This window comes from Eublepharis macularius, chromosome 18 (assembly GCF_028583425.1).
Source record: "Eublepharis macularius isolate TG4126 chromosome 18, MPM_Emac_v1.0, whole genome shotgun sequence".
Lineage (NCBI taxonomy): Eukaryota > Metazoa > Chordata > Lepidosauria > Squamata > Eublepharidae > Eublepharis > Eublepharis macularius.
This window is the reverse complement of record NC_072807.1, coordinates 10,587,485-10,615,156: the sequence shown is the minus strand read 5'-3', so window position 1 is coordinate 10,615,156 and position 27,672 is coordinate 10,587,485. Positions and strand designations below refer to the sequence as shown.

General features: G+C 46.1%; 1 protein-coding gene across 1 annotated transcript in view; it reads left to right on the top strand.

Moving 5' to 3' along the window:
* Positions 1–1,215: 1,215 nt before the first annotated feature.
* LOC129345356 (alpha-2-macroglobulin-like) overlaps positions 1,216–27,672 on the top strand; it is an 81,320-nt gene continuing 54,863 nt past the window's right edge. Inside the window, exons 1-11 of the mRNA XM_055002475.1 lie at positions 1,216–1,555; positions 9,125–9,308; positions 10,787–10,943; positions 12,148–12,200; positions 13,492–13,512; positions 17,739–17,907; positions 20,699–20,783; positions 21,171–21,294; positions 22,318–22,432; positions 22,575–22,684; positions 23,326–23,487. Of these exons, the coding sequence (XP_054858450.1) occupies positions 1,341–1,555; positions 9,125–9,308; positions 10,787–10,943; positions 12,148–12,200; positions 13,492–13,512; positions 17,739–17,907; positions 20,699–20,783; positions 21,171–21,294; positions 22,318–22,432; positions 22,575–22,684; positions 23,326–23,487 (1,395 nt within the window). The 5' untranslated portion in view covers positions 1,216–1,340. The remainder of the gene's footprint in view (positions 1,556–9,124; positions 9,309–10,786; positions 10,944–12,147; positions 12,201–13,491; positions 13,513–17,738; positions 17,908–20,698; positions 20,784–21,170; positions 21,295–22,317; positions 22,433–22,574; positions 22,685–23,325; positions 23,488–27,672) is intronic.

Genomic DNA, 27,672 nt, shown 5'->3' with positions numbered 1-27,672 from the left:
CCACATCCAGAAATCAGGTGAAGGCTAGGTTATCTCCCAGAGGAAATTGCCTAACGGAGCTTTTATTTGACTATCTGTGGAAATGGCTTGCTCTGAGGCAACCTCATCTGTCTGGTGTTGGGAAGGAGGCTGGCTAAGTTTCTCCTCTGGCCACCCTCTTGGATGGAGCTGCAATTGTGCTTATGGGCAGGCAGCACTGCGATAAATTAATCCATGCAAGTTTAAAACGAGTCCTTTCCAGGACTTTAATATTTTGCAAATAGATCCTCTATTATAACTCTGGGTCGAACCACCTGCAATCTGCATGGCATGTTGGTTTTGGCCTTCGAAAGCTCACTGGCCCATGCCCTGCGGTTCAGACAGTGCAGTTTGCATGACCCACCCGCCTGCCCTCCCACTGCATCTGCACGGAGCCTGCTATGGTTGCTGCCCATTTCACATCCTTGTAGGAACTGCCTCCTCTTGTCACGGTCTCCAAGAACAGGGAAGCGAAGTACCCCGTCCACCAATTAAATGGCCCTCTCTTGCGGTGAAGGGCAGAGTGAGGAAGGCTTCCAGGCTGTCAAATTTGTCTGAACCTGTAATCCCCACCAGGTGAATGGAAGATTTTATGCCTCGCACAAGCTGCCTTGTAACCTGGAACTGGGTTCCGATCGTCCCTTCTGTTGGTGGCATCTGTAGAATTAGCGGCAGCGCCTTTTTGGTGGGGGCTCTGTTGCAGTATGTGGCTATTCTGCCTGTGCAACATCCAGTGCCTGAACTGTATGTTTTTCCTTGCTTGGCCACCCTTGGCAATGCTTGAGTGGATGCTCGGGATAATTGGAGGGCAGCAAGACCTTGGCAGCTCCTGCCCCTCCCCTTCTGGTGGGAGAGAGGGGCAGTTTCGTCTATCACCTACCAAAACTGTGCCAGACCTTTGGGCAGGGCACTGCACATTCTTCTTTTCTGTTTACTGGGGCAAGGAAAGAGTGCTGCATAGGGGTCCAGTGGGATCTCATGGCAAGGAAAATTGTCCGTTCCAGAATTATTTGTCAGTGTAAGGTAATTTCTATCACAGAACTTGGTGCCAGCCTCACCCACGTGCTTTGTGAGGAATTTGCTGGAAGGAATCCTGGGCAGAATAATCAGCGAAGCATCTTTTTCCTGCTGATGGACAAGTTTGCCTGCTGGAGCCCCGTCTCCCTGCAGTGTGACTGGTTCAAGCGCAGGCCCATCAAGGAAGCCCTTTCTTCTGCTGCTTTCCCTTTGCCAGGGAACCGGCTTTGTGTGACTCAGAGGTGAAGGCTGAGGTTCCCTCTTCTCTCCAGAGAGTCCCTCCCAGCCCCCAGCCTTTATCTCACATGCTGTGCAAGCTATTTGCAGAGAGCCGGTATAAAGAGGCTGGCAGGCTGGTGCCTGAGGGAGCAAGAAAGGGCACAAAACCAGCCTCTGCCCCACTTGTGTGCCAGCTACCTCTAAGCAGCATGGGGAAGGACCAGTTTGCTGTGGGACTGAGGATCTTGCTCCTTCTCTTGTTCCTGATTCCTGGAGAGGCTTCAACATCGACCCCAGAACCGTAAGTGGGAGGGCTAGGGAGGGGCTTTGTTTTCTCGTCCTTGTTTCTCACATGGGGCCAAGCTAGAAGTGATAAATTACACTTGAATGGCAAGTGAACTCAGAGCCGAGCTACAAGTGACGAATTACACTTGCTTGGCAAGTGAACAGACTCATGTGTATTCCTCCCTGTTCACTTGCCATTCACTTGCACTCCACTTGATCAAGTAGATTGCACAAGGAAGCCATTGAAATGCACAAGCATAAGCAAAACTTCAACAGGAAAGAAGAGACTTTAAGAATGAATAGAGCATGGTTTCCAGTTCTGAAAAACACCAGGCTAACAAAAGACTCTACAACCCACAATAGCCCTGCAGAGAAGATTAGCATATCAATCACCAATCCATATGCTCCTCAGGATACAGTGAAGCCTCCCTCCATTAGCATTCCACACCCTGGGAAACTCTTACAGGATGACACAACCCAACCCACCTTTGTGAGTAGATATAAATCACCTGCAAACATCTCCTCCACAGTTTGACACTGAGAGATCCCTGTCTTTCGGTGATACACCTCTGAAGATGCCAGTCACAGCTGCTGGCGAAACATCAGGAACTACAATGCCAAGGCCATGGCAATACAGCCCGGAAAACCCACAACCACCATCGTTTTATGGCCATGAAAGCCTTCGACAATATATCGGAGAGCAAATGAATGACAAGTGAACAGGGAGGAATACACACGAGTCTGTTCACTTGCCAGGCAAGTGTAATTTGTCACTTGTAGCTTGGCTCTCAGAGGTATTCCTCCCTGTTCACTTGCACTCCACTCGCACTCCACTCAATCACTACATGGGTAATTGGGTAATTTAAGGGTAATTGTAGCTCTGTACATGTGAGTCTGTTCACTACGTGATGGAGTGGAGTGCAAGTGGAGCGCAATAGAGAAGAATACATGTGAGTCTGTTCACTCGCCATTCAAGTGTAATTCGTCACTTCTAGCTTGGCCCATGGCTCCATTCTGCTAACTTCCCAGAGTGTGCTACGCTGATGCTCTCTCCACACCGCTTTACAGAGGGGGATTTTAAACACAACATGTTTAACGTGGAACTCACAGCTCAAGATGTGGTGCAAACTCTCAAGTGGTTTTTTAAAAGAGTGAGGCAAATGCAGGGAAGAGAGTTCTCTCCGTGGTTATTAACCGTAATGTAAGAATGTCAAGTTCCCCACTGGATTAGACCAGTGGTCCAGCGTCTATTGGCCAACCAGCTGCCTAGAGGGCCAACAAACGGACAGCTTCCTAGCTCTGGCATTCAGAGAATGACTGCCCCTGGACATGGAGGTTCCCTTTAGTTTAAAGATGAATGGAATAGAAAAACTTAAGATAGCACCCTTCTTTTAAAATTTAAAACCTTCATATTTGGAGAACAGCCACGGTGTGCATTTCTGGCCATACCCATATTTTTATTTAATATTCCAGCAGGCTGTCCATCCTGAAACTATTGCTCATCAACTTCACTGACTATCTTATAAAATACTGTTAAGGTACACCGGTCAGATTGCATCATACGAACCCTCCTTTTTCGCCTCTGTGCTGGGAATCTTGTTGTGCGCAGGGTTCTTCTCTCCATTGTTGGCGGTCCTGCACTATCAGTAAGGAATTTTGGCAACAAATTCTATATCAAATCAAAATGATCAACCCCAGACAATACTGTTTTATTCTTGCAGTAACTCAAATATACCAAATATTTTAAAAGAACTCATTGTGGCGCTTTTAACAGCTGCCAAAGGGAAAGACACCAATCTCCAACAGTAAGCCAATGGTGTGTAAAAACATGGGAATTTTTTATATTAGATAAAATATCAGATAGCGTTGCACGCTCAGGAAACCATGGACCTCAAACGAAGTTGTTTGGAAAATGGCATCTTTTTTAGACAAAATGGCTCCTAACCTAGAAAATCAGACAAATTGTAAAAGGTACCAACTGTATGAGATTTTTTTATACCAGTAAATTAGGATATTGCTTCTCAACTCTTCAGTAATTATACATGTTAAATATCTTTAACATAGTAACATCAACGTTCTATAATATTCCAACCCTCCTTGCGTACATAGTAACATGTACTATTTAATTGTTGAGCCTGTACTTCTTTGTATTTTCTTTTTCAAATAAATATAAAAAGTCTTTAAAAAAATCAATTAGTTCCCTGAGTTCAAGTATTACAGGAAAGGGGGAAATTTTTCCCCACTCCATTCCCCCCCTCATACATAATTGTATAAACTTCTGCCATGTATCCCCTTAACAATCTTTCCTCAAAACTTAAACTTAAGACCATCTAGTCTTCCCTCACAGGAAAGGTGCTCCAACCTCTTAATCATCTTAGCTTATCTCTTCTGCACTTTTCCAGCTGTGCAATCCAGCTGTTGCTGTATCTTTTTGAGATACAGTAACCAGAAGTGCACACATTACTCTAGTTGAGGCTGCACCATAGATATATGCTTTTACAATATTGGCTGTGTTATTTTCCGGTCCTCTTCTAATAATCTTTTTCACATCGGGTGTACGCTAGAATTGTCAGCTCTGGGTTGGGAGATTGCTAGAGGTTTGTGGGGTGGAAGCTGGAGAGGGCAGGGTTTGGAGAGGGACCTCAGTGGAGTATAATGCCATAGAGGTCAGCCACTTTCTTCAGGGGAACTGGTCTCTGTTGCTTGGCGATCAGTTGTAATTCTGGGAGATCTTCAGCCAGGAGGTTGGCAGTCCTAGTGCACTGAACTGATATTTTCATTATAATCCCAAGATCTTTCCCCCTCCCACAGAATTCATGGCTGATTCCGCACACGTTGGATAATGCACTTCCAATCCTCTTTATAGATAATTTGGAATGGATTTTTTCGTGTGCGGAACAAAAAACCCACCTCAAACGATTGATAAAGTGCATTGAAAGTGCATTATCCTGGGAGGTGGGAGGAAAACTGTGGCAGTTTGAGAACTACTGAAGCACTGAAGTAGAGGGGGGAGACTTTACCGGGGGGAGAAGAGATAAATGTGAATTAATAAGCAGTCAGATTAATAGATTGATATATATATATAGATATATACAGGTTAACAAACAGAACATAGATAGAAAATAATTAACTATAAGGATTAAATATAAGGATTGATTAACTAACAATATTTTCTTTCTTTTTGGTAAGTTTTGTACCAAACTGAATGTCTGAAGATATAGATGAGTTAAATTGATTGACTACGTGATGAGAGATATATAGAATTATTACAAAAAGATAGAATGAGTAATATATAGAGAATAAGTCAAATTGTTTGATATAAATGAATGTATGATCTATATGGTTTATGATATATAGAAATATTTGAAATTGAAAAATGGGATAAATTGTTTATCGAAGATGGAAACAAAGACTTACAGTTTGGGCATACAATGTTAAAAATAGTTAAGGATGTACTGCTTAGAATAACGGAGAATATATATTTGTTTTAGATAGAGGAAGCTAATAAAAGTAAGGGAAAGGGGACAAAGGGTTGGAAAGCTGTTGGAAGTCAACAAAAAGGGGGGGAAAGGGAGGGGGTTAGAGATGAAAAAATTGGGGAAAATTGAATGTAAATGTAAAAATAATGGATTCTAACCCAATAAAAAAATTTTCAAAAAAAAAAAAAAAGAAAGTGCATTATCCAACGTGTGCGGAATCAGCCCATATTTAATTTGTGGAATTCACTGAGAAAAAACGTGGTGTGATAGTTAAATGGAACCTCTGTCTTGAAAAGCAAATTATCTGTGAGCACCACACGCTGAGTGTCATGTATGCCAGCACACCTGCCATTATTGTATTCTGCATTCTGTACTGGTCATTACTGTTTTGCTAAAGGTCATCTGAGAATGACTTAACTACTAACATAAAATGCAGGAGAGCCGGTGGGGCCTCTCCGTTATCTGTTGAAAATATGTACTTTCACTTTTACAGTGAGTATCCTTGAAGGCGAGCTGCTAGTAGTGAACGTTGGATCTTTTCCCAGAGACTGGGATATTTTTTTTAATAATTTTTTATTTTAACATCTAGAACAATAAACTACAAAAAACTACAATAGTACAAGGGAGAGAGAGAGAGAGAAAGAGGGGGAAGGGGGGTGGAAAAATGGGGAAGGCAACTCACAAACACTAAACACTACACTTCAATGCTTTCCCTTCATACTGCCATAATTAAAGAAAATAGCTTAATAAAGTAATGATGGAATGGTTGATCTTACAAAATACAAATTACAGTTCAAATTAAATCTCCACCCCCCCCCCCGGGCCTCGGACGCAGTTCTCTCTGAGCAGCTACAGCCGCAGCGCTCGTTGCCTCCCCCCTCCCTTCAGGCTTCAAATCTTCTTCTTTTTGCTTGGTGTCTGTCCCAAATTCTGGATTCTTGTCCACTACATCCCTTAGCTGATCTTCCGAATTAATCTTGTAAGCTTGATCTTTATAACTAAACCCGATTCCTTCCGGAAGTAGCCATTTGTACTTTATGTCACGTTCCCTCAAAAGAGCTGCCAGCTTTTTATACTTAAACCTTCTCTTCCGGACTAAAAATGGAACGTCTTTCAGTATCTTGACTTTATTTCCCAGAAAGTCCAACTCCGCATTATATGAGTTATATAGGATATTGTCCCGGACCCTCCTGGATGAGAACTCAGTAACAATCTCGCGAGGCAGCTGCCGCTTCATTGCATATTTTGAAGATGCCCGACGGACTCCCAAAATGGCGCTTTTTACTTCTTCTTTAGTTGCCCTTGCAGGTGTCGCTAAAAGTTCAGAGGCAAGATCCCATAAATCCTCGTTTTCCTCCTCTTTAACATTCTGGAGACGCAAAATGGTCTGTGTTCGCTCCACTTGCAGCCCAATCAGCTGGTTTTCCACCAACTTTAGCTCCTTGTTCGTTGCTCTCATAAGTGACGCATTTTCCCAAGCAGACTTCTCTGCCCCCCCCCCCCCGCTGCTTCCTTGATGGCTTTCACATCGCTCTCAATTAAGCCCACCCTTTGATCTGTTTCATTCAGCTTGTCAACAAAGGGTTTTATGGCTTCGATAACCGATCTTTTCACCAGTTCCTCAAGCGACTCGCCTCTTCCCTGCAGGGCAGCCGAAACTGACTTGCCCAAAGCAGGACTCTGCTTTTTTGCTGCCATTTTAGGGGGGGGGGAACCGCCAATCTTCCGAGACTCTGCGAGGGGGGGGGGGAATCCGAATCTTCTAAACTTCAGATCCCACCACTCCTTCACATGCGCTTGTAGTAACAGAAGGGATTCGCTTACTTACAGGCTTCCGCCTAATCCTGTTCTTTGCCGTTTTCCATGGCCCGGCAGCACACAAGGTGCCGCGCACGTCTGCCGGCCTCCATAGGGACAAACGGGCAATTTACCCCCTGCCTCGATCTGCCAGAGGGCTCTTCCCATCGCGTCCCGGACCCAGACTCCCTCCCTGGGAGCCCTGGGGGCTAACCTTTGCAGATCAGCCGCCCGGTGAGGCTGCTCAGCCGCTTCTTCTCGGACCTGCCGAGAGGAGCATCCGACATGGCCGCGAAAATGAAAACGAATCCCCAGAGACTGGGATATTTTCACTTTGTGCTTCATTTAGTCTAAACTAATCAGTTCCCATGTAGCTGCTTTGGGGTTTCATGTCAGAATGTCAATGGACCCCAAAGGGCAGCAAGTTCCCCTATAATTAGTAATGGCTTTGTTTGAATTGTCACTTCTGCCAATTGCCACCTTTGTGTGAACCCCCTGAACTGTATGGATCTCATTAAAGTTGCTTCATCTCGAACACTTGTGTGTTAACTGGAGATCTTGAAGGGACCTAACTGCAAGAGACTGACACTGAGAAACAGTAACTGGGCTGAGCTGTTGCTCTCCAAAGGGCATCCAGTGGGTCTCTGTTGACTGACGGATTGATTGAGTTTATTTTTATCTTGACCCCCATCCAAGGAACTCAGGATGGCACACATGGCTCTCCCCTCCCCCATTTTCCCATACAGCAACCCTGAGAAAGAGTTACTGGCCCAAGTTCACCCAGCAATCTCCATGGCTGAGGAGGGTTTTGAACCCGGGTCCTCAAATGCTAGTCTAGCACACTCAACGCTACACCATGTGGGCTCCTCTTTTGGAACCGATCAGACTCTTCACAGCAGGATTGCCGTCTTTTTCTGAACACAGGCATCCATTGACTAAGCCGCAGAACCATTTCCTCAGCTGCTCACCCCATCAGTCCTATCAAGTGGTAGGTAGAATCCCAGCCATGTCCCTGGATTTCAGACACAGAAGCATGATCAGAGTCTCCTTTGTCACTTGGCAGAAAAACACAGACGAGTGGATGACAGCAATGGACTTGTGTACACAAAGTCCCGAGCTAATGGTAAATTTGGTATTCACTTTATCAGCCCTTTAAACAACATTTCAGAGAGAACTGGGGGAGGCAGGGACATCACAGTGTCAACGGCCATTTCCACACGGCTTACCTTCCTTCAGAATGACCCGGAACATTGTGCAAAAAACGCGGAAGATCATGTTTTCTCACACGAGATTTGCTCGATGTCACGCAAATCTCGCATGAGAAAATGCGATATTCCATGTTTTTTGCGCGATGTTCCGGGTCATTCCGAGAGAAGGTAAGTCGTGTGGAAATGGCCTAGGTCAGGGTATGTGCCTAGGAAGAAGTGGTATCTGTTTTCTCTGGATTCCTGATCACACTAAGGTGTGTGTGCCTATCTAGGACCTATGCACACCTTCCAATGAAAGCACGTCGGTCAGGGCAGAGATGGCAAAGCCACCACCCCGTCATGTACATACACACTGGTTCGCCTTAAAACATTGTGCATAAGGGGCAGAACCTCCTTCTCTGTATGACTCTGAAAGTGGCACAGTTACTCCTGCCCATATTTCCCTCTATCAGTCTGCAAAGACACTGCAATCCGGGTGGGAGCTTCTGCACCCACTTAGCCCTGGAGTTCTGCTCACAGATCTCTCGGTAAAGTGTTTCCAATGAGGGCAGAGAGGCAGTGGTTTGCGAGAGTTCTTTCTTGCCAAAGGCAACAAATATATGTTTCTTTCCCCACGTCATGGTTGTTTAAACTGGAGTGGCTGGTTTTTAAAACATTTATACAAACATTCAAATCTTATTCACCAGAGACAAAAATGGAATGAATGTCATCTCATGCACACACCCCGAAAAGTTATCGTATTCCAGTCACAATTTTCTTTCTTTCTTTCTTTCTTTCTTTCTTTCTTTCTTTCTTTCTTTCTTTCTTTCTTTCTTTCTTTCTTTCGTTCGTTCGTTCGTTCGTTCGTTCTTTCGTTCTTTCGTTCTTTCGTTCTTTCGTTCTTTCGTTCTTTCGTTCTTTCGTTCTTTCTTTCTTTCGTTCTTTCGTTCTTGCTTGCGAGCTTGCGAGCTTGCAAGCTTGCTTGCGTGCGTGCTTTTCTTTCTTTTAGGGAAATAAACACTGGGACAATAAACGTCATTTTTTTCTGTCATGTACATCCTCCTACTTTATCACAGCAAACCACTCCCAGATCCTCCAATGGGACTGTCTTTTCCTTTCCAGCCAATACCTGGTGTTGGTACCGTTTCTGATCCATGCTGAGACCTCTGAGAAGATCTGTGTCCATCTGAGCCACTTGAATGAATCTGTGTCTCTAAGCATCACTTGGGAATATGAAGGACAGAACAGGAGCCTGATCGATAACGTGTTGGCTGAGAAGGACTTCTTTGGGTGCATCCCATTCACAGTTAGTGCCTGCGCATTACTTCCATTTATGTTCCTATCTGAAATTACCCACTAATTTGGCAAAGAAACAAGCTACCATTGCCCTGAAGTCACTCAGCAGAGTCAACTGTATATTCTTAGTTTGGTTTCATTTTTACTGTGCCTTTTCTCCACAGCAAAACCCTTTTAAAATTAAGTTTTCTTAAAAAAAATTACTGTGATTGACCAGTCACAAATTTGATCTCTGTTTAGATATTCAAGAAAAAAACAGGGCAAAACTACAGTGAAATCCTAAGCGGAGTTACTCCAGTCTAAGCCCATTAAGCTCAATGGGTTTAGACTGGAGTAACTCCACTTAGGACTTCACTGTCACTGTGAGAGACACTGGGCTGCCATGGAAAACTGCAGCCTTGTGTCTGAAATGTGTAAAAGAATTGTCCAGTGATCTGACATGGTATTTTGCATTGACAGGTTCCTTCCACTGGCAAGCAAGTTCTTATGTATATTTTATTTTCTATAACTTGTTAGGGTGAGGAGTATATAACTTGAATAAGCACAGTTATTTTTATGTTTGGATGATTTTGAAGTTATTTCCTTAAGTTACCTCTTGTCCCCTTAGTTATATTGTTTTGCTCCTAGAAATAACAACTAAGGGGGGGGGGTTCTGAAGAAATTACAAGGATAATTATAGCTCTGTATGCATGACATACCAATGTACAGGGCCAATACATGAAGAGGAGGAACAGGACCAAGCATGCCAGCCCTGCCTCTCCTCTGTACATTTCCCACAAAAGAGCAAAGGATCCCTGCATGTTCAAATGGCATGCACGTAGGCTTTGTACCTGTGGACAGGAATAGTCAGGAACAAATGTGAGCATGATGAAGATGCTGAGGAAAGAGTAGAGGCGGAGTGCTCAGCCCAAAACGTTGGCCCTGTACACTGAGAGGTCATGTGATCTGATCTCCCCAAATCCACTCTCAAGAAGAGGACAACGTGGATGGGCAATGCTGGGCAGTTGAACAAGGTAGCATTTGGAGCAGTTCTGATTGGAGGTAATGGAAAACACTGGACACCAAACAGCTCTAACTCTCTCTTTTTAAAAGAAACCTGATGTGTTCCTTGTCTATAAAAAATGCCTCATCATTGAAACAGAAACTCTGATGTCACAAATTAAAAAGGATGGGTGTTTTTTTAAAGGTGGGGTAAATCAGTTCTCCTGGTATGGAATGGTATACTTCTCCCCACATCACCAACTAGTATATGGTAGACTGGGAAGGGGATCGCATTGTATAAGCGACAACAAATTGTGCTTTGAATGTGTGGAAAAGTTTGATTTTCCTGTGACTTTTGGAAAGCTTTTGCATTTCTCCCCATCCATCAGCAGTCTTCAGGCTAGAGGACGTATCTGTTTTGAATCGCCCTTACAACTACTCGTTAGCCAGAAAACGGCCATTTGAAGATCCCAAGCCCTCCCGCCTTCCCCCTCTTCTCTTCTGCAGGTTCCCAGGTGGAACGGTTCATCTGTAGTGCTCCTCAGAGTGGTGGTGAAAGGGCCAACACACGAATTTAGAAGCCAAAAAATGGTGCTGGTCAAGAACCTGGAGAGCCTGGCCTTTGTCCAGACTGACAAAGCCATCTACAGGCCAGGGCAGAAAGGTAAGCAGGTGGCTCGAGTGCGGAAATGAATCCTGTACAAGCTTTTCGATCCTTTGATAAATCTGTGGCACAACTTCCACTTGAGTCCCCCTCTTGGTGGCTTTCCAACATCCAAAGGCAACGTGAGCCATAAAAAGAAGGCAGAGACAACAAAAGGAAGCGCCTAAGAATGTGCGCACGGATCCCTTCCTGAAATCCTCTTAAGTGCAGATACCGCGGATGCTTGAACCTGGGTCCTTCTGCCGCCATGCTAAAAGTGATGAATGACACTCGAACGGCAAGTGAACAGACTCACGTGTATTCCTCCCTGTTCACTTGCACTCCACTTGCCCGAGTGGAGGGCAAGTGGAGGGCAAGTGGAATGCAAGTGAACAAGTGGAGTGCAAGTGAACGAGTGGAGGGCAAGTGGAGTGCAAGTGAACAGGGAGGAGGGCAAGTGGAGGGCAAGTGGAGGGCAAGTGGAGTGCAAGTGAACAGGGAGGAGGGCAAGTGGAGGGCAAGTGGAGGGCAAGTGGAATGCAAGTGAACAAGTGGAGTGCAAGTGAACGAGTGGAGGGCAAGTGGAGTGCAAGTGAACAGGGAGGAATACACGTGGGTCTGTTCACTTGCTGTTCGAGTGTCATTCATCACTTGTAGCTTGGCCCCATATGTGACGTATTTCTGTGAACGTCTGTACATGAGACATCTTACACAGGGATGCTCAAGTGTAGGGAGATGCAATGTTTGTCGGGAAGAGTAGTTTAAAAAGACACAGCCAAAGTCTCTGTCAATTTCACCTCTCTACACAAGGGTAGCTTAAAAATGACAGATTCGACAGAGATCGCTCCTCAGAGGGCTTGCTAATTTCATCTTCACCTCCCCGAAGGCTTGGGCAATTTCATCTCCCCTTTATGGAGGCAAAGATGAAATTAACAAACCCTCTGAGGAGCCATCTGCACTAGCTCTGTTGTTTAAAACTCCCCTCATGTAATGAGGCGAAATTGACAGAGCCTTCTGAGAGGCAAAGATGAAATTAACAAACCCTCTGAGGAGCTATCTTGTATAGAGAGCTGAAATTGACAGAGCCTTTAAACTTCGCTTCCTGGCTGTTGCGTCTCCCTATTACACTTGAGCGTCCTCATGTAAGAAATCTTCTGTAGAGAGACTCTGAGCCACGCAGCTCAGACAAAGCTACAAAATAACATTGAAATTCTTTCTTTCTCAGTTCTGTTTAGAATAATCTCTCTGAATGAAGATTTCCTTCCTCTGAATGAGAAGGTAAGCCTCATCTTGACATCACAGCAGCATCCAGAATAATTCACAGAAATATCTTTTGAGCTAGGGTTTTTTTTTTAATCAATGGAAATTAGCGACAGGGCTTTTTTTAGTGGTGGTACCACTCAGTCCAGGGCTTTTTTTTTCCAGCTAGAATTCGGTGGAATGGAGTTCTGGAACCTCTTGAAAATGATCACATGGCTGGTGGCCCCACCCCCTGATCTCCAGACAGAGGGGAGTTTAGATTGACCTCTGCATTGCTCCAGCGGCACGGAGGGATATCTAAACCGTCCTCTGTCTGGAGACCAGGGGGCGGGGCCACCAGCCATGTGACCATTTTCACTAAGAGCGATTTAAACTTTCAAAAACTCCCCCCTTGTTCCAGCTGACCCAAAGTGACGTCATTGATCCTGGGAGCGTGTGCGCACTTTGCGCACGTGCATGTGGTACCAGGGGCACCACCTCCCGCCAAGAGTTGCCCCCTGTGCTGGCAACCCACTGAGTTCCACCACCTCTTTTCCCAGAAAAAAAGCCCTGGCTCCGTCTAGAGTTGAAGACGTGGTATGGAGGTTGACTTGGGAGGACCCCACACATCCTGCTCCGGTAGCCTAGACCTGTGGTCACTGGCCACTGTAACATTCCTTTTTAAAAACCGGCCACTAAAACAAGCCAGATCAGTTCACCTGGAGAAAATGGCTACTTTTGTGGGTGGACTCTATGGAATGATGCCATGCCAAGGTCCTTTCCCTTCCCAAACCCCACTTTCTCCAGGTTTTCTCCAGGTTTCATCCCCCAGATCTCCAGGAATTTCCCAACTTGGAGCTGGCAACCCTAAAGCAAACTCTTATTGGGTGTTCAGAAGGAGTTGCCAAGTTATTACTCTCCCTGGCAGAAGCTCTGTCATCAACTCCAGGCTGGGAAATTCCAGGAGATTTGGGGGTGGTCTACAGGAATGGTAATGTTTGTGGAGAGGCAAAACCGCCGTGTGGTATAATGCCCTCCAAAGCAATCAGGGGACGTGATCTCTGTAGCCTGTAGATCAGTTGTAATTTTGGAAGCTTGCCAGGCCTCGCCTGGAGGTTGGAAACCATAACCAAGGACCTAACCCTCATTGCCAGGTGTGAAGTGCAGGTTTTTGCCTCACAGACCCCCCCCCCAGATTGGTACCTGCTAATGGGGAAAAAACTAAGCTGTTGTAAGGGAGAGTGGCTGAGGGAGCCCACAATTGCTTTTAGGTGGCATTAGTCTATTGCTGGACTATCTCTGATTTCTTCCTCTGTTCTTCTCTCCACAGTTTCCTTTGGTTTACATCGAGGTAAGTGAGTAATTTCTCGGGCTGCAATGGCAACTTCTGCCCAGGGGAGATCACAAAGGACCTTTGTGGGTACCGAGAGAATTACAAAAAGTTCAGCATAAGACTCCAGCCAAAGAGATCCTTCTTGAGTTCTTTTGCTCTGAAATGAGGACCCTAATTAGACACTACAAGTAGTGGGGGGGGGCTTTGGGGTAATCACTGGGGGGGGAATTAGGAAATTCCCCCCAGTCCTTGTATCTTCCCTTCCTGGCTTTCAAAAGCCCTCTGGGTGTGGCACAAGCTAGTTCTCCTCCTGATGTGAATTTGCCTTCCGTATCCTACCAGATTCTGAGCACCCTCAGCCCTCACCTGGCTGGTTTTTTTGTTTTTCCAGTTTGTTTAGTTTATATATCTTTCTCCCAACCTGGGGAGTCCCTTTACAATCTGTAGATGGCCCCCAGTTTTTTGTTGTTTTTGTTCTGCACACAGGGCAGAACCAGATGGACATTAGACGGGGTTATAATAATAATAATAATAATAATAATAATAACAACAATAATAATAATAATAATAATAATGTATATACTGCCCTTCAGGACAACTTAATGCCACACTCAGAGCGGTTTACGAGGTGTGTTATTATTACCCTCACAACAATCACTCTGTGAAGTGGATGGGGTTGAGAGAGCTCCGAGAGAGCTGTGACTGACCCCAAGGTCAGCTGGCTTCAAGCGGAGGAGTAGAGAATCAAATCTGGTTCTTCAGATTGGAGTCCTGCTGCTCTTAATCCCAACACCAAACCAACTCTTTCTACACGCATTCCTCAGGAGTTGCTGCTCGCTGGATCCAAGCAAGACAGTTACATCAGGCAACCACTGGGGACACTATTCATGTGGGAGGATGGGCCAGTGTTGTAGCACAATGCTTATATGGTTCAGCTGCGAATCAGCACTCTACTGGTTTGAATCCCACTACTGCCATGAGCTGAGTAGGTGGCCTTGGGGAAGCCACTCCTCTTAGCCCCAGCTCCCCAGCTGCAATGTGGGGATAATAATAACACTAACTTGTTCACCGCTCTGGGTTAGGCATTAATCTGTCTAGAAGAGTGTTATATAAGCGCAGTTATTATTTATTATTAATTATTTATTATTAATGTGTGGCCAGAGCCATTAGTATTAGGAAGGTGTCTGGTGTAAGCCCAAATTAATGAATTTCCCAGGGAATTAAGCCCCTCGGTGAAGGGGATTTTCCACCTCAGGGATAGAAATGATCTTTTCAGTTCAGGTTGTCAGGCAACAAGAGAAAACTTCGTGAAACAGCCGTACCGTAAAACCAAATGTTTCTGTTAATTAACGTGCAGAAGCACGCTTGTGAAATGTTTCATTTTTCCCTAGCCATTTGCCTCATTAAACAATTAATTCTTCAGACAAAGAGCCTCTTGGTTCTGCCGCAGTCTCCAAATGTTTAAGTCCCTCCAGCAGCTTTCCAGCAGTGACAGATTTCCATGCAGGGCTCTGCAGCCCTTAGGATTCGACCCCCGGAGAAGAACAAACCATTTTGGCCTTGAGAACAGTGGGCAGTGAACCCCTGAGTGTGCTCAAGAGTCCCTCTAGCGACTTGCTAAAGAAGCCCTGTAAAAATATTGGCAAAGCCATTGCCGTCAACATGTTGCAAAGCTGCTTGAGTTCATCCTCATAACCAGTTTAGGGCTGAGGCCCCCAAACCTTGATGCTCCCAGAATTTCCCATTACATTGGTCCTCCTTATGTGGTCTTACCAGCTCTGGGTCTCCTCCCCAACAAGAGCCATGCTGTTCACATAGGAGGCACATCTCTAGTGCTGAGAGGGTCTGTAACGAAATGGTTGCCAAGGGTGAGATGAGTGCTGGTTGCAGTTAATCTGTTTTAAAAGGGGGGGGGGAAATGTTCCCCCTGAGGTCTGATGGGCTGTGGGGCCAGGGAGGGGCCGGCAGGAGTCTTGGTGTGAGATGCCCTTCTTCCTGGACTACAACTCCCAGCTGCCCCGGGCCAAGAAAGTGCGGGAAAAATAAGGGGTGGAGCCTGAATAGAGACGATCCTGAGGGGAAAAAGTCAGTTAGTCTCTTTCTTGGTTGAAGAAGGAGAGGCTCCTGCTGCTGGGTGAAACCCGGGTGCCTGGGCCCTAAATGTGGGGGCCTGGGAGGCAGCAGAAAGGAAATAAAAGGGGGAACCTTCCCTCAGACCCCCACCCCTTAAGGCAGAGCAGGGAACAGTGTGGTAGGGAAAGCAGGCGGCGGTTCTCTTCAGTTTGATTTTCTGCCCTATGAGTGCTGAAGGGGGGGGGGTCGACCCCTATGTGTGGTGCCTTTACCTGCTTTGTATATAGTGCTCTGTATATAGGTATTAAATTATATTTTTTTGAATATAAAGGACCTTGTGGTGCTCTGACCACGTAACCTCCCCCACTTGGCATGCTACAAGAAGGGAGGGAGCCCAGGAGAAACTGATCAGGCCAGACCTGGGTGGGTTGCCAATTCTCCAGGGCCCACCCAAAATTCACTTCCCAGTAGGGAAATTCAGCCAGAGGGGTCTCACTGCCCCTCAGTCAGGCGGTGTACAAATCAGTGAGTGGTGGCAGCGATGGAGAGTGTGAGCCACGCCCACCAGGGACGGTGGGAGGCAGATAGCAGGGCTAGCAGGCCATTGATGGCGGCTCAATTGCCCAGACTGAGAGCCAGCGCCCGTTCTGCCACAGGGTCCTTGAGCCGAGTGCACAAGTGGCAGATTATCTAGAGCAAATAGGTTTTTTAAATATGATACACTAGAGAAAAAGAGATTTTTCTGTTGTTCCAACCTGAATTGAGGGCCAGAGAGATGCTCGTTAACGTCATTTATGTATAGACTGAATAATAAAGGGGCAGCTCACACCTTTACTGATAGGGATACTGTTGGTTAGGGATCAAGTTTCCCACTGTAATTTGTGCAGTGGTGCCTTTATGGAGCTCACGGAGTAGAAATAACAGGTTCTTATCTATATTTATTTTGGCCAATTTTGCCCAGTTGAATCGAAAGTGGCAGCCAGGTCAACAAACGCTACATAGTGCCTTTGTTGGCCCGTTAATCCCGGAATAAGCCAATCGATAGAGCGTTTGGGCAATGATCTATGGTTCCAAGACCCTTCCAAAATCCCACTTGTGAGGTGTCTCAGGAGGAGGTTTGTATTTGTGGACTATCTGCAGTGGAGAACCTTCCTCATTATTTATTATACTGCCTGCTATATAATGTACCTAAAATTAAATTTCTGGCTGGAATTTTACCTGCTGCAGCAGCATACTCAAAAACTGAGAAAATCGAATTCCTGTTAACAGACAGTGACAGTCATGTATCCTGTAGAGTTTCACAGTTTGTTTAACAACCAAGAAGATCAGATCCGAGGCTTCTCCGAATGGGGTGCCCTTATGCCCAGTATGATTCCTTGCACAGTTTATTTTAATTTTTTTTTAATGATGATGCTGGATGTAACTGTCTTTAGATAAAGTATGTTTTACTTATCTTGTGATGGCCTATGGCTAATGACAATAAATCTACTTCTTCACTACAGGAAGAGAGGAAATGCTTTAAACATTAACTCTAGATGTGAATGGCTCAAGAAGGTTGCAAAAAGGGGTTGTTGTTTTCCCCACATTGATTATCAAACTTACTGAGATGGTTTCGAATTGCAGAATAAGTGTCAATCCTTGGCAGGTAGATTCCCCAGTTCTTCACAGCAAACACACCAGTGATTTGGTTGAAGTAACTTTTATCGTTAATCCATCAGGTTCAAGGTGTTCAGACAGTAAACTTGGCAGAAGTGACGGGTTAAGAGAAAGAGTAGTTAGACATAGGGTAAGGTCCCACCCCTGGGTAAGAGGCCCGTTGGAAATTTGGTGCACACGCCAGAAACAAAAAGTACCACAGTTTAGACTCCCTGAGTGAAATCACCCTTGTTCCCAGAGAAGGCACTGTTTCCGTTAGGTGCAGCTGGGCCCAAGGAGGTTGGCTCTCACAGCAAAACTTCAAAGCAGAGATAACACACTGAGCTCCTAATTAATAGGCATTGAAAGGCACTCAGAGGCTAGACAGGTAGTACTTAACATATACATGGCATTTATGCAGACAGGCATACATGACATTAACTTTGATTGGAGCGGGACCATGGTAATGGTTATCTATTGGAGCATTTGAGCCCTCCCTTTCCAGTTATAACATGCCTTGTGGTTGTCAATTTCAGGACCCCTACGGAAACCGCTTAATTCAGTGGCAAGCTGTCCAGCTGCAGAACGGCTTCACCCGGCTCTCCTTTCCTCTCACTTTTGAGCCTATCCACGGTACCTACAAGGTGGTGGTACAGAAACTTTTTGGAAACAACATAGAACACCGATTTGAAGTAGATGAAGATGGTAAGATATGACCCTCTTGACCCTGGGAGCTGGAGAGGGAAGCCAAGATGCAAACATGCAGAGCACCAGTTGACGTCGACCACATCCATTTTTCTTTAACAGTTCCACATCTCTCCTAATTTGTCTATTGTGTATTCAGCCAGCTTGATGGAAAATGAAATTGTATGTATGTTCCTGTGGAGCTGGCTGAAAAACACTAGACAATTATGGGAGATAATTCTGGGACCCAAAGAAGTCCCTTTTGTCCTTTTGAATTTTTTTTAAAGGAGACAACCATCACTTTTGAACAAAAAGCAGAAGGAGGACATATAAAATTGGGGTACATGTTTAGCAAAACAAAGGTAGCTCTTCTTGACATCAGGCTGGAAATGGAAGATCATAGTTTGGGAGTCTTTCCCATTTAGAAAGTTCCTTGCAGGGCCAGATCTAGGGTTGCTGGCACCCGGAGCAACCCTAGTCTGACCTCGCGTGCGCGCTCCCAGCACTGCATGATGATGTCATTTTGGTGACGTTATCACGCAGGGTGGCGGAGGCAGCGTGCGGGGCTGGGAAGCCGCCCGTGCCATTCTCCTCCCCACAGGTGAATGGTACGGGCGGCCTCGCAGCCCCCCGCACTGCCTTTCGCCTTCCCCGCAGGATAGAGGGCGGCCGGCTTGCCGCATGCCCCCTGTCCTGCAGGACAGGCAAAAGGCAGCACAGGGGGCTGCGAAGCCGCTCGCACCATGCGCCTGCCCCGCAGGACAGGGGGCGGCCAGCTGCCCCTCTCCTGTGGGGCTGGTGAATGGCATGGGCAGCCACGCTGCCCCCTGTCCTGCAGGGCAGGTGAAAGGCAGTGCGGGGGGCTGCGAGGCAGCCCACGCTGCGACCTGCGCGCTCAGGCAGCTGGCAGCTGTTCCCGGCGTCTCCTCTCTGGCAGCACCAGGGGCAGATTACCCCCCCTGCCTCTCCGATCCAGCCCTGGTTCCTTGCATGTAAAAAAAAGTAATGCACAATGGGACAGCCTAGTTTTTCTACATGTAAGGATGCTTTTATATGAGAAAATTAAAAATTCCACGCACATGCACACCCTGCAGCATAGAATAATAGGCTTGATTCAGAATGCAAATACAATGCAGGCAGAGCTTTTTTCCAAGAAAAGAGGTGGTGGAACTCAGTGGGTTGCCAACTTGCCAGCACAGGGGGCAACTCCTGGTGGGAGGTGGTGCTCCTAGTACCACATGCGCATGTGCAAAGTGTGCTCACGCTTCCAGGACCACGCAATGACATCACTTTGGCTCAGCTGGAACAAGGGGGAGAGTTATTTAAAGTTTAAACTTCCCTCAATTAAAATGGTCACATGGTCGGTGGTCCCGCCTCCTGATCTCCAGACAGAGGGGAGTTTAGATCATTTCTGTGCCGCTGCAGCGCCGCTGCAGTGGAGTGAAGGGCAATCTAAACTCCTCTTTATCTGGAGATCAGGGGGTGTGGCCGCCGGCCATGTGACCATTTTCAAGAGGTGCCAGAACTCCGTTCCACCACGTTCTGGCTGAAAAAAAGCCCTGAATATAGGAAAATATGACATTATTAGAAATAATATCGAAAAACGGTATTGCATAATAGAAGAAGGTGTAGGAAGAGCAGGATAATACATCCAGCAAATATAATGCATACTATACACAGTCCTGTTACCTTTATTAAGGCATCCTCCTGAACCATTCTAATATAGCCCTTTTACCTTTATAAAAATGCCCTCCTGAACAATTCCGTTCTACATCCTTTACGGGATGACAAAAATGTGAGAGGCCTTTCCACAAGGTGGAGGCTACGATACCGGAGTCACACGGAGGGGTAGTTGTTGATCTCGCCCGTTTGCAGGGCGGCATGTTACATACATACTTCAGCCCACCCTGTTTTCTTATGATGCATACAGGTAGGTATGTGGGCCAGCATCTCAGGGCCCACTAGGCCTAGCTTGCTGCCAGGCTGTTTCAACATCCCTGGACAATGCGCTCAGCCATGGGAATCCAATACACATGGGAAGTGTTGTCATTGCTCCATGGCTGTATTAGAAGTCAACACCGTAGCAGCTGGTTCCCATCTTGCGTGGCTGCACCATTTTCAACTGCAAGATGATGATTCTAATTTCCCCCTCTGTTGAAACAGAGAAGACAAACACATCAGGTGAAAGTGGTCCTTGCCCAGCTACACCTCAACAGTAAAAAACATACGATTTATATGCCGCCTTTCTGGACAATGCCCACTCAGAGCGGTTTACAAAGTGTGTTGTTATTATTATCTTCATAGCAATGTATGAGCAGTCACCTAGGACTGCAGGGAGGCCAGATACACTACACGGTGTGCAATAAATTCCTTACAAGCGGAATTTATTGCACACCATGCAGTGTATCTGGCCTCCCTGCAGTCCTAGGTGACTGCTCATACATTGCTATTGCATTGGAGACCTTCGTTTTGTGTTTAGTCAATTATTATCTTCGTGACAATCACCCGGTGAAGTGGGTGGGGCTGAGAGAGCTCCGAGAAGCTCTGACTGGCTCAAGGTCACCCAGCTGGTTTCAAGCAGAGGAGTGGGGGATCAAACCTGGCTCTCCAGATTAGAGTCCTGCTGCTCTTAACGAATACACCAAACTTTGTTCTTTGCACAGCTTGGCTCTCGTTACTAGTAATGGGCTGTTTTACTTCAGTGAGGATTTGGCCTTATTTAGTATCATTTCTGCACTGTTGGGGACAGGGGAATCAGTCGCAATTTGTTAATGTCCTGTCTTTTATGCTGGTATTTCTTTCCTTTCTCTAGAGCTGCCCAAATATGAGGTCTCCGTGAAGTTGCCCAGGATCATAACAATTTACACTGAGGAACTAAAAGTGACTGCCTGTGGAACGTAAGTGAGACCCGGCTAAATTCCTCCTCCTCGTTGCCCATCTGCCTCGTATCCTCTTAAGGCCATTTCACATGAACCAAAGAACTCATGTAAACGCAGCTGCCCCAGGAATTTGTGAAACAAAAGTGGGGGGGGGACAGACCATCCTCTAGAACTGGTGTAGATGGGCGTCCCCAAAGGCCACCAACCTAACCTTGAACCACAGGATCTCCAGTGAGGGGCTGGCGGTCCTTGAAGTGACTGAGGACAGTGTGAGGGGTGATTTTGGCCTTTGAATGGAAGATGAGATGCCTGTTGGCTCAAGAGGGCTCTTCCTCTACTAACATTTGGCCTCGAACCGGCCTGGGTTCTCCTGTTGTCACTGCTATGGGCTGTGTCTTGTGACAGGTATACCTATGGGAAGCCAATCCCTGGCCTGGTGAAGGTTAGCGTCTGCCGGAAATATGCTGAAAGCAGATCCCAATGTAGTAGAAGAATGCCAGAGGCTATATGTAAAGACTTCAGCGGTGAGGTGAGTCTCACAACTGCAGGGGTGGCCTTTTTGTCCCGCAGAAAGAACAATGACCATTTTGTGGCTCTGTGTCAGACTCTGGATGGTGAAATACAGTAGACAGATCCCTGGTTCATTGTAGCAAGACACAGGTTCTTGGTTAAATGACTTTTATTCAGAAATCAGTTCTTTCCATATTCAACTCCAAAGGTCTACTTAGAAGTAAGGTAAGCAACTAAGCAGTTCTTGCAGAATGTTGACCAGAATGACCACATAGGAAAAGTACATCACTTTTCTACCCCTGTTCTTCCCCCCTCCCAATTTCCAAACAACCTAGTGTTGTTTTTTCTGTGTGAGAACATTATGTATATTTGTGCTATCAGGCTACAAGGAGAGAAGACATATCACAGTCAGGAAGAAGGCTTCAAACTGGTAAACACCTGGCCACCTGGGGACGTGTGAGAACTCACTGGAATGTTAGTCACCAGAAACTGAATTATATCTGGCAGTAGAAAATGCAGTCACGTTTGACAGAACAGAGCATATACTTGACAGCAGACATTTTGGCATGAATGAATGGCTATAGTCAGACATGACACTCTGTAACAGCTGGAGCTCCAGAGCCTATTGTTTCTTCATTCCTCTTTACTCCAGTGTTGATCTTTAACCTAGCATTGTTTCAATACCTTTTTGATCAAAAGAGAAGCTCAGAGATAGGAGAAGCCAGAAGAGAATAGCTGCGAAAGTTTAGAATTTCTCTCTAAAGGGTAGGATTAGGAATACCTTCCTCTCTTCCTGCTAGAGCGCCATCCTGCAATGTCAAAAAACTCTGCAAGGGGATGAAATTACAAAAGGGTACACAGAAATGGGTCAAATCCCCTTCCTGTTTGGCACTGCAACCCCCACCATTAGCCTTAAGGTAGTGGCCAGTAAGGGCAAAGGGACAAATGGACGGCTCCTTGCATGATTACTGATGTGGCAAGACTTGGGTAGTGAATACATTACCAGAGGTAACTTGTTGCTTTTTGGGCTCTTTGGATGCAGACAGATGCACATGGATGTCTCACTCGGGTAGTGAAAACAAACATATTTGAGTTGAAGAGGAAAGGATACGACATGAGCATCCAGGTGACTGCCGAGCTCATAGAAGAAGGCACAGGTATGGGCACGCAAGGCTGTGCTCGTGGAAAGGAACAGTAGTTGCCGGGGAAGTCAGATCGGGCAGGTGGGAGCAGGATAAGAAATGTTATGTGGTTACCCTGTTTGTTTGTGTGTGTAATTTGTCTGCTTGGTTTTGGCAGGGCTGGAATTAACAGGCTTCAGTTCCACTGAGATTACCTCCACTCTCAGCAAAGTTACCTTTGAAGAACTGGATTCTTATTACAAGCCTGGGCTCCCCCTTTTTGTGAGGGTAAGGCACAACAGCAGTGTTACCGGGCCAGGACTGGCCAAAGCCCCTCAGGCACTCTGTCCTTCCTTAGGGAATGGGCGTGGCTCAGTGGTGCAGCGTCTGTTTTATATGCAGAAGGTCTCTGTTTCAGCCTTCAGCATCTCCTGTTGGAAGTGTCAGGTGACCTACTGCAGAGACTCTGGAGAGCCACTGTTAGACAGAGGAGACAATAGTGACCTTGACAGAACAAGGGTCTGGCTTAGTAGAAGACAGTTCCGGGTGTTCATGTGAATCAAAAACCTACTGCAGCCCCTCTGGGTTGCCAAGTTCTATCATCACTCGTGTGTGGAGAATGCCCTCAAGTCATAGCTGACTTACGGCAACCCCTGGTGAGGTTTTCATGGCAAGAGACTAACAGAGGTTTGCCATTGCCTGCCTCTGCAACCCTGGTCTTCCTTGGAGGTCTCCCATCCAACTACTAACCAATGCCTGCTTAGCTTCTGAGACCTGACGAGATCAGGCTCTCCCGGCCTATCCAAGGCCAACCCTGCTTAGCTTCTGAGAGCTGATGAGATCAGAATTCACCTATCCACAAAATTGCCCTGTAGGCTGCCTAGAATCAATATAGTCACAGCAGTACTCACACAGCTTTGCATGTTTAGGTGAAACTGGTAGATAGCATCGGTGTGCCAATGGCCAATGAAACAATCCAGATTCGTATTGCGATGCCTCCGTACAGCGCCAGCTACAAAACTGATGGCCATGGGAAAGCACGGTTTTTCATCAACACTGACAATTTCACAGAACAGAGTATTCACGTAGAGGTGAGTTTTCCTTGGATTTGACTGTTTAAAAAATATCCTTATGGCACAGGCTTAATCGTCTTATCAGTCAATTGGAAGGGGAATGGGGCTGTTCTTATTTATTTTACTTATTTATTTGTTTTATTTATTTCATTTATAGTCTGCCTTTCTCACTGAGACTCAGGGTAAATTACATAGTGTGAGATTAGTACAGTCAATATCAAGAGCATTTCCATAAACAATGCCAGAGGGTAAATAGAGACAACTTGGCAGTTCCTTTCTCCTTTTGTCTTTCTTCTCTGCCACCATTTCTCCATTTGTCTTTTCACTGTCAGTCACTTTCATGCTTTCTGTTTCATTCTCTTTTTCAGTTAAAAACATATTTAGGGAAATATATCTTACTATATAATTGAGTAAATGTGTTTCAGACAACTCACTTTATACCCTGGTGCACCACTAGAGGGCACTGAAATGGATGGAACCCTAGGCAAGGCACCATGTCCCTCCAGAAAACGTGGCATGGTGGGAAGCCCAGGCTGGGAGCAGGATGGGAGCAAATGGCAACGCCCACCTTCACCCAGCTGATATTAGGAGTGGAGCAGGTGGCAATGCCCACCCTCATCTTAACCCCATCAGTATTAGGAGCGGAACAAGTGGCAATGCCTAACCCCCGCGTTAACCCAGCTGGTATCAGCAGTGGAACAGGTGGCAATTGTCAGACTATGGAATCCCAGTTATCTAGAGTCCGTCTCCCCCCCCCCTTCTGCAAGAAGCTAAAAGTTTCTTGATTCCAAAAGGTTTATTGAAAGACAGCATTCAAAACACTAGTATCCATATTTCAAGGCCTAGATGGACTTGACTGAACAGAGGCTTTGTTAGGAACGAGATACAAAACGAAATCTGTGATACATCAAACCCTTCGTTCCCAGCCTCCCCCGCAAAGTTCACGCTGATGAGAACTTGGATGTGGGAAGGCTCGGCTCGTCAAGGTCGCTGGCTGAAGAAACAGAGAAGAGTATCCTCTCCCATGGAAAACGCGGTCATAACAATATCTGGACCTGAAGGGAGAGAAAGACTAACAACTACAGATTAAACATGGCGTAACTCTGGTTAAGGAACCACACGACATATTAGATCCGGACAGGAATGCCCGCCCCCCTTTGAACCTAGGTACTTCATAACATGTATTTCCATCCTTAGTGGAATGGCCTGTATTTGGTTTCAGGTGTGGTGTGATCAAGGCCAAAGGTGAGGAACAACCCAGAGAACTATTCCAGCCGCCCTCCCACCATTTGATGGGTAATTTCACAATAAATTGCAACTAGCAACAAAGCCTATCGTGGGAAAAAATACAACGGGCTCTAGAAAGGGGAGAGCGGGCAAGCAGGCATTTGCTCCTCCTCCATCACTGATTCTAGCTGGTGAAGGAGGGGGGTGGGCATTGTCATCTGCTCCACGCCTGATCTGCCTGATCTCAGCCATGTGAAGGGGTGGTGGGCTTTGCTACCTGCTCCATGCCTGATACATGCTGGGTAAAGGTGGGGTATTGCCTCCTGTTCTGTGCCTGACTACGGCTCGGTGAAGGGGGGCAGGCATTGCCGCCTGCTCCAAGCCTAATCCCACCTGAGTGAAGGGGGGTGGGCAGTGCCACCTGCTCCACACTGGGAGAATGGAGGAACAGGTATTGCCTCCTGCTCCACACCTGATCCTGACAGTTGAAGGTGGAGGTACATCCATTCACTGAAACGTAGATCTTGACACTTTCCTACACCTTAAATAAATGACAATTGTCAAGTCAAAGTTGCCTACAGTACTTGTTCTCACAGAGAAAACTGAGCTCAATTGACGCTCTGCCCTCCGGAATCACTTGCAGATGCAATCAGACCAAAGGAGCTCTCAGGAAAGCAGCATTCACATGGGTTAAGCAAGAACAGCCTGCATGTGAATTGGGGAATACACATAAAATCTTTCACTTGAGCATCCCCAGGTAATTGGCAACATGTATTTTCGCTCTCAGTTCAGTCCTCTAGGTATTGTATGAAACCATCATTTGAAGTTGACTTATTAACTACAGTTCAGCTCACTTCAGATGAGAGGTGAAACCTTGGTTTAATTGTAATTATCTAGAGTTAACATAATTGTCCAAATACAAACCGTTTCACTAACTGATTGTTTGAGCTCTGTCCACATGTTACATTGAATGCACGTACATCCTACCTAAATGTGCCTACATCTGTTTGTAAGAAAGAGCCAATACACATTCACTTTACAAATGAAATCAGGGACCAATTCCTGGATACATGTGTGGCTCGTATCACACATGCATTGACAGCAGCATGAGAATAATTTAATGCAGATACAAAGAATCACGTGTACACTATGCACAGATCGAAAGTATGTTCATTGTACCTTGAGAACAGGGCTTTGGGACCTGCCAAACCAGGGCTGTTGTCAGTCTATGGAGTTCAAGTTACTCTGATTTCATCTCCTACCCCCTTGCAGCAAGAAATCCAAGGTCTCTTGAGTCAAAGGTTATTTATTGAAAGATTATATTCAAAGTACAGGTGTCCATGGATAATCCAAAGGCTAAGAAATCTTCTGGCTGAACACAAAGCCTTGTTGAGAATGGTGTGTTAGTTACATGTTGCAGTACATCAAATCCTCCTTTCCATCCCCCCCACATATGTCCAGCTATTGTAGAGGTTTGGGAATGTGAAAGTAACTCCTCCAAGATCTGTGGCTAGCCAGGCTCGATAAGACTGTCCTGGGAACCACAGCTGTCTTCTGAAACCTGCAGACAAACAACACTGGAAAGTTATAGTAGTGACACACAACTGAGGAAAATAATATGACAGTACTGTGGGTAGCAGACCTGACAGCTGTTTCCACACATCTTTCCCTTGCACAAAATTGTGCATAACTCAAAAAATGACGGCATCTTCATGGCGTGATTTCCCATCATGATTCCGTTTCATGGTGCAATTTCTGAAGTCATCATGCCACGAAACAGAGTCATGACAGGCAATCAGGCCTTGAAGATGCTGTTGTTCCGTGAGTTTTGCATGATTTTGCGTGAGGAGGAAAGACGTGTGGAAACGGTCCAGGATCTGAATTCATGGTGTGAAACTGGCCTTAGCTTTGGTTTTGAGTGATATATGAATGTCAACATCCTATAGCTTAATCCTGGTGTATTCCTTTGGGCTACCTTCACACACACTCCGCCTATAGAGACACCTGGCCAGAGCAGAGGTAATGAAACTGGCAATCGTCAAGACAAACAAGGATTTGAGTGATTGCCAGCAAGCCCAAACCTTGCTCCGTGAACTATTCACCATTAAAATAAACCATGGTTTTTCTTTATGTCTGAACCCAGCCTGGGAATGCTTCCATTCATTGTTGGCCTGCTAAGAATGGGAGTGCCTGCCCCTTTCCTATGGGAGATTGTGGGATGCTGGGCTGTGGTTGTGATGCGTCATGGCTGGGGCTACTTTTTTGCCCCTAGAGGATCTACCAAGTGCTGTCCAGCAACACTACTTTTCCGGGTGATGAAGGAGCTCTTGGATGTAGCGCACCCAAGGGATTGTCTTTCTGGCCCATTGTGACATGTTTGCACATAATATTGCTCACATCTGCTCAGACTTCAACTCCAAGTTGAATACAATGCAAACGCAGGACATTCTGTTAGCACTTCTTGCTCTTTAATTTGCAGGGCTTTTTTTCTGGGAAAAGAGGTGTTGGAACTCAGTGGTGAAACTCAAGACTGCACAATGACGTCACTTTGGGTCAGCTGGAACAGGGGGGAGGGGAGTTTTTTAAAGTTTAAATCGTCCTCGGCCAAAATGGTCACATGGCCGATGGCCCCGCCCCCTGATCTCCAAACAGAGGGGAGTTTAGATTGCTCCCTGCGCCAGTGGCATGGAGGGCAATCTAAACTCCTCTCTGTCCGGAGATCAGGGGCCGGGGCCACTGGCCATGTGACCATTTTCAAGAGGTGCCGGAATGCCGTTCCACCACGTTCCCCCTGAAAAAGAGCCCTGTTAATTTGTATCCTTTTTCATTGTGGCATTGAGGGTGCTGATAGTTTGCTTGGAGAGGCGAGGATGGTCGAAGGTATTTTGCCACCTCGGGCAGGAACACTGCTCATCAGCCTCTCCCATGGGAGCAACCTGAGCCCCACTAATGCTAGCAGCGCCTCAGGAGCCAGCC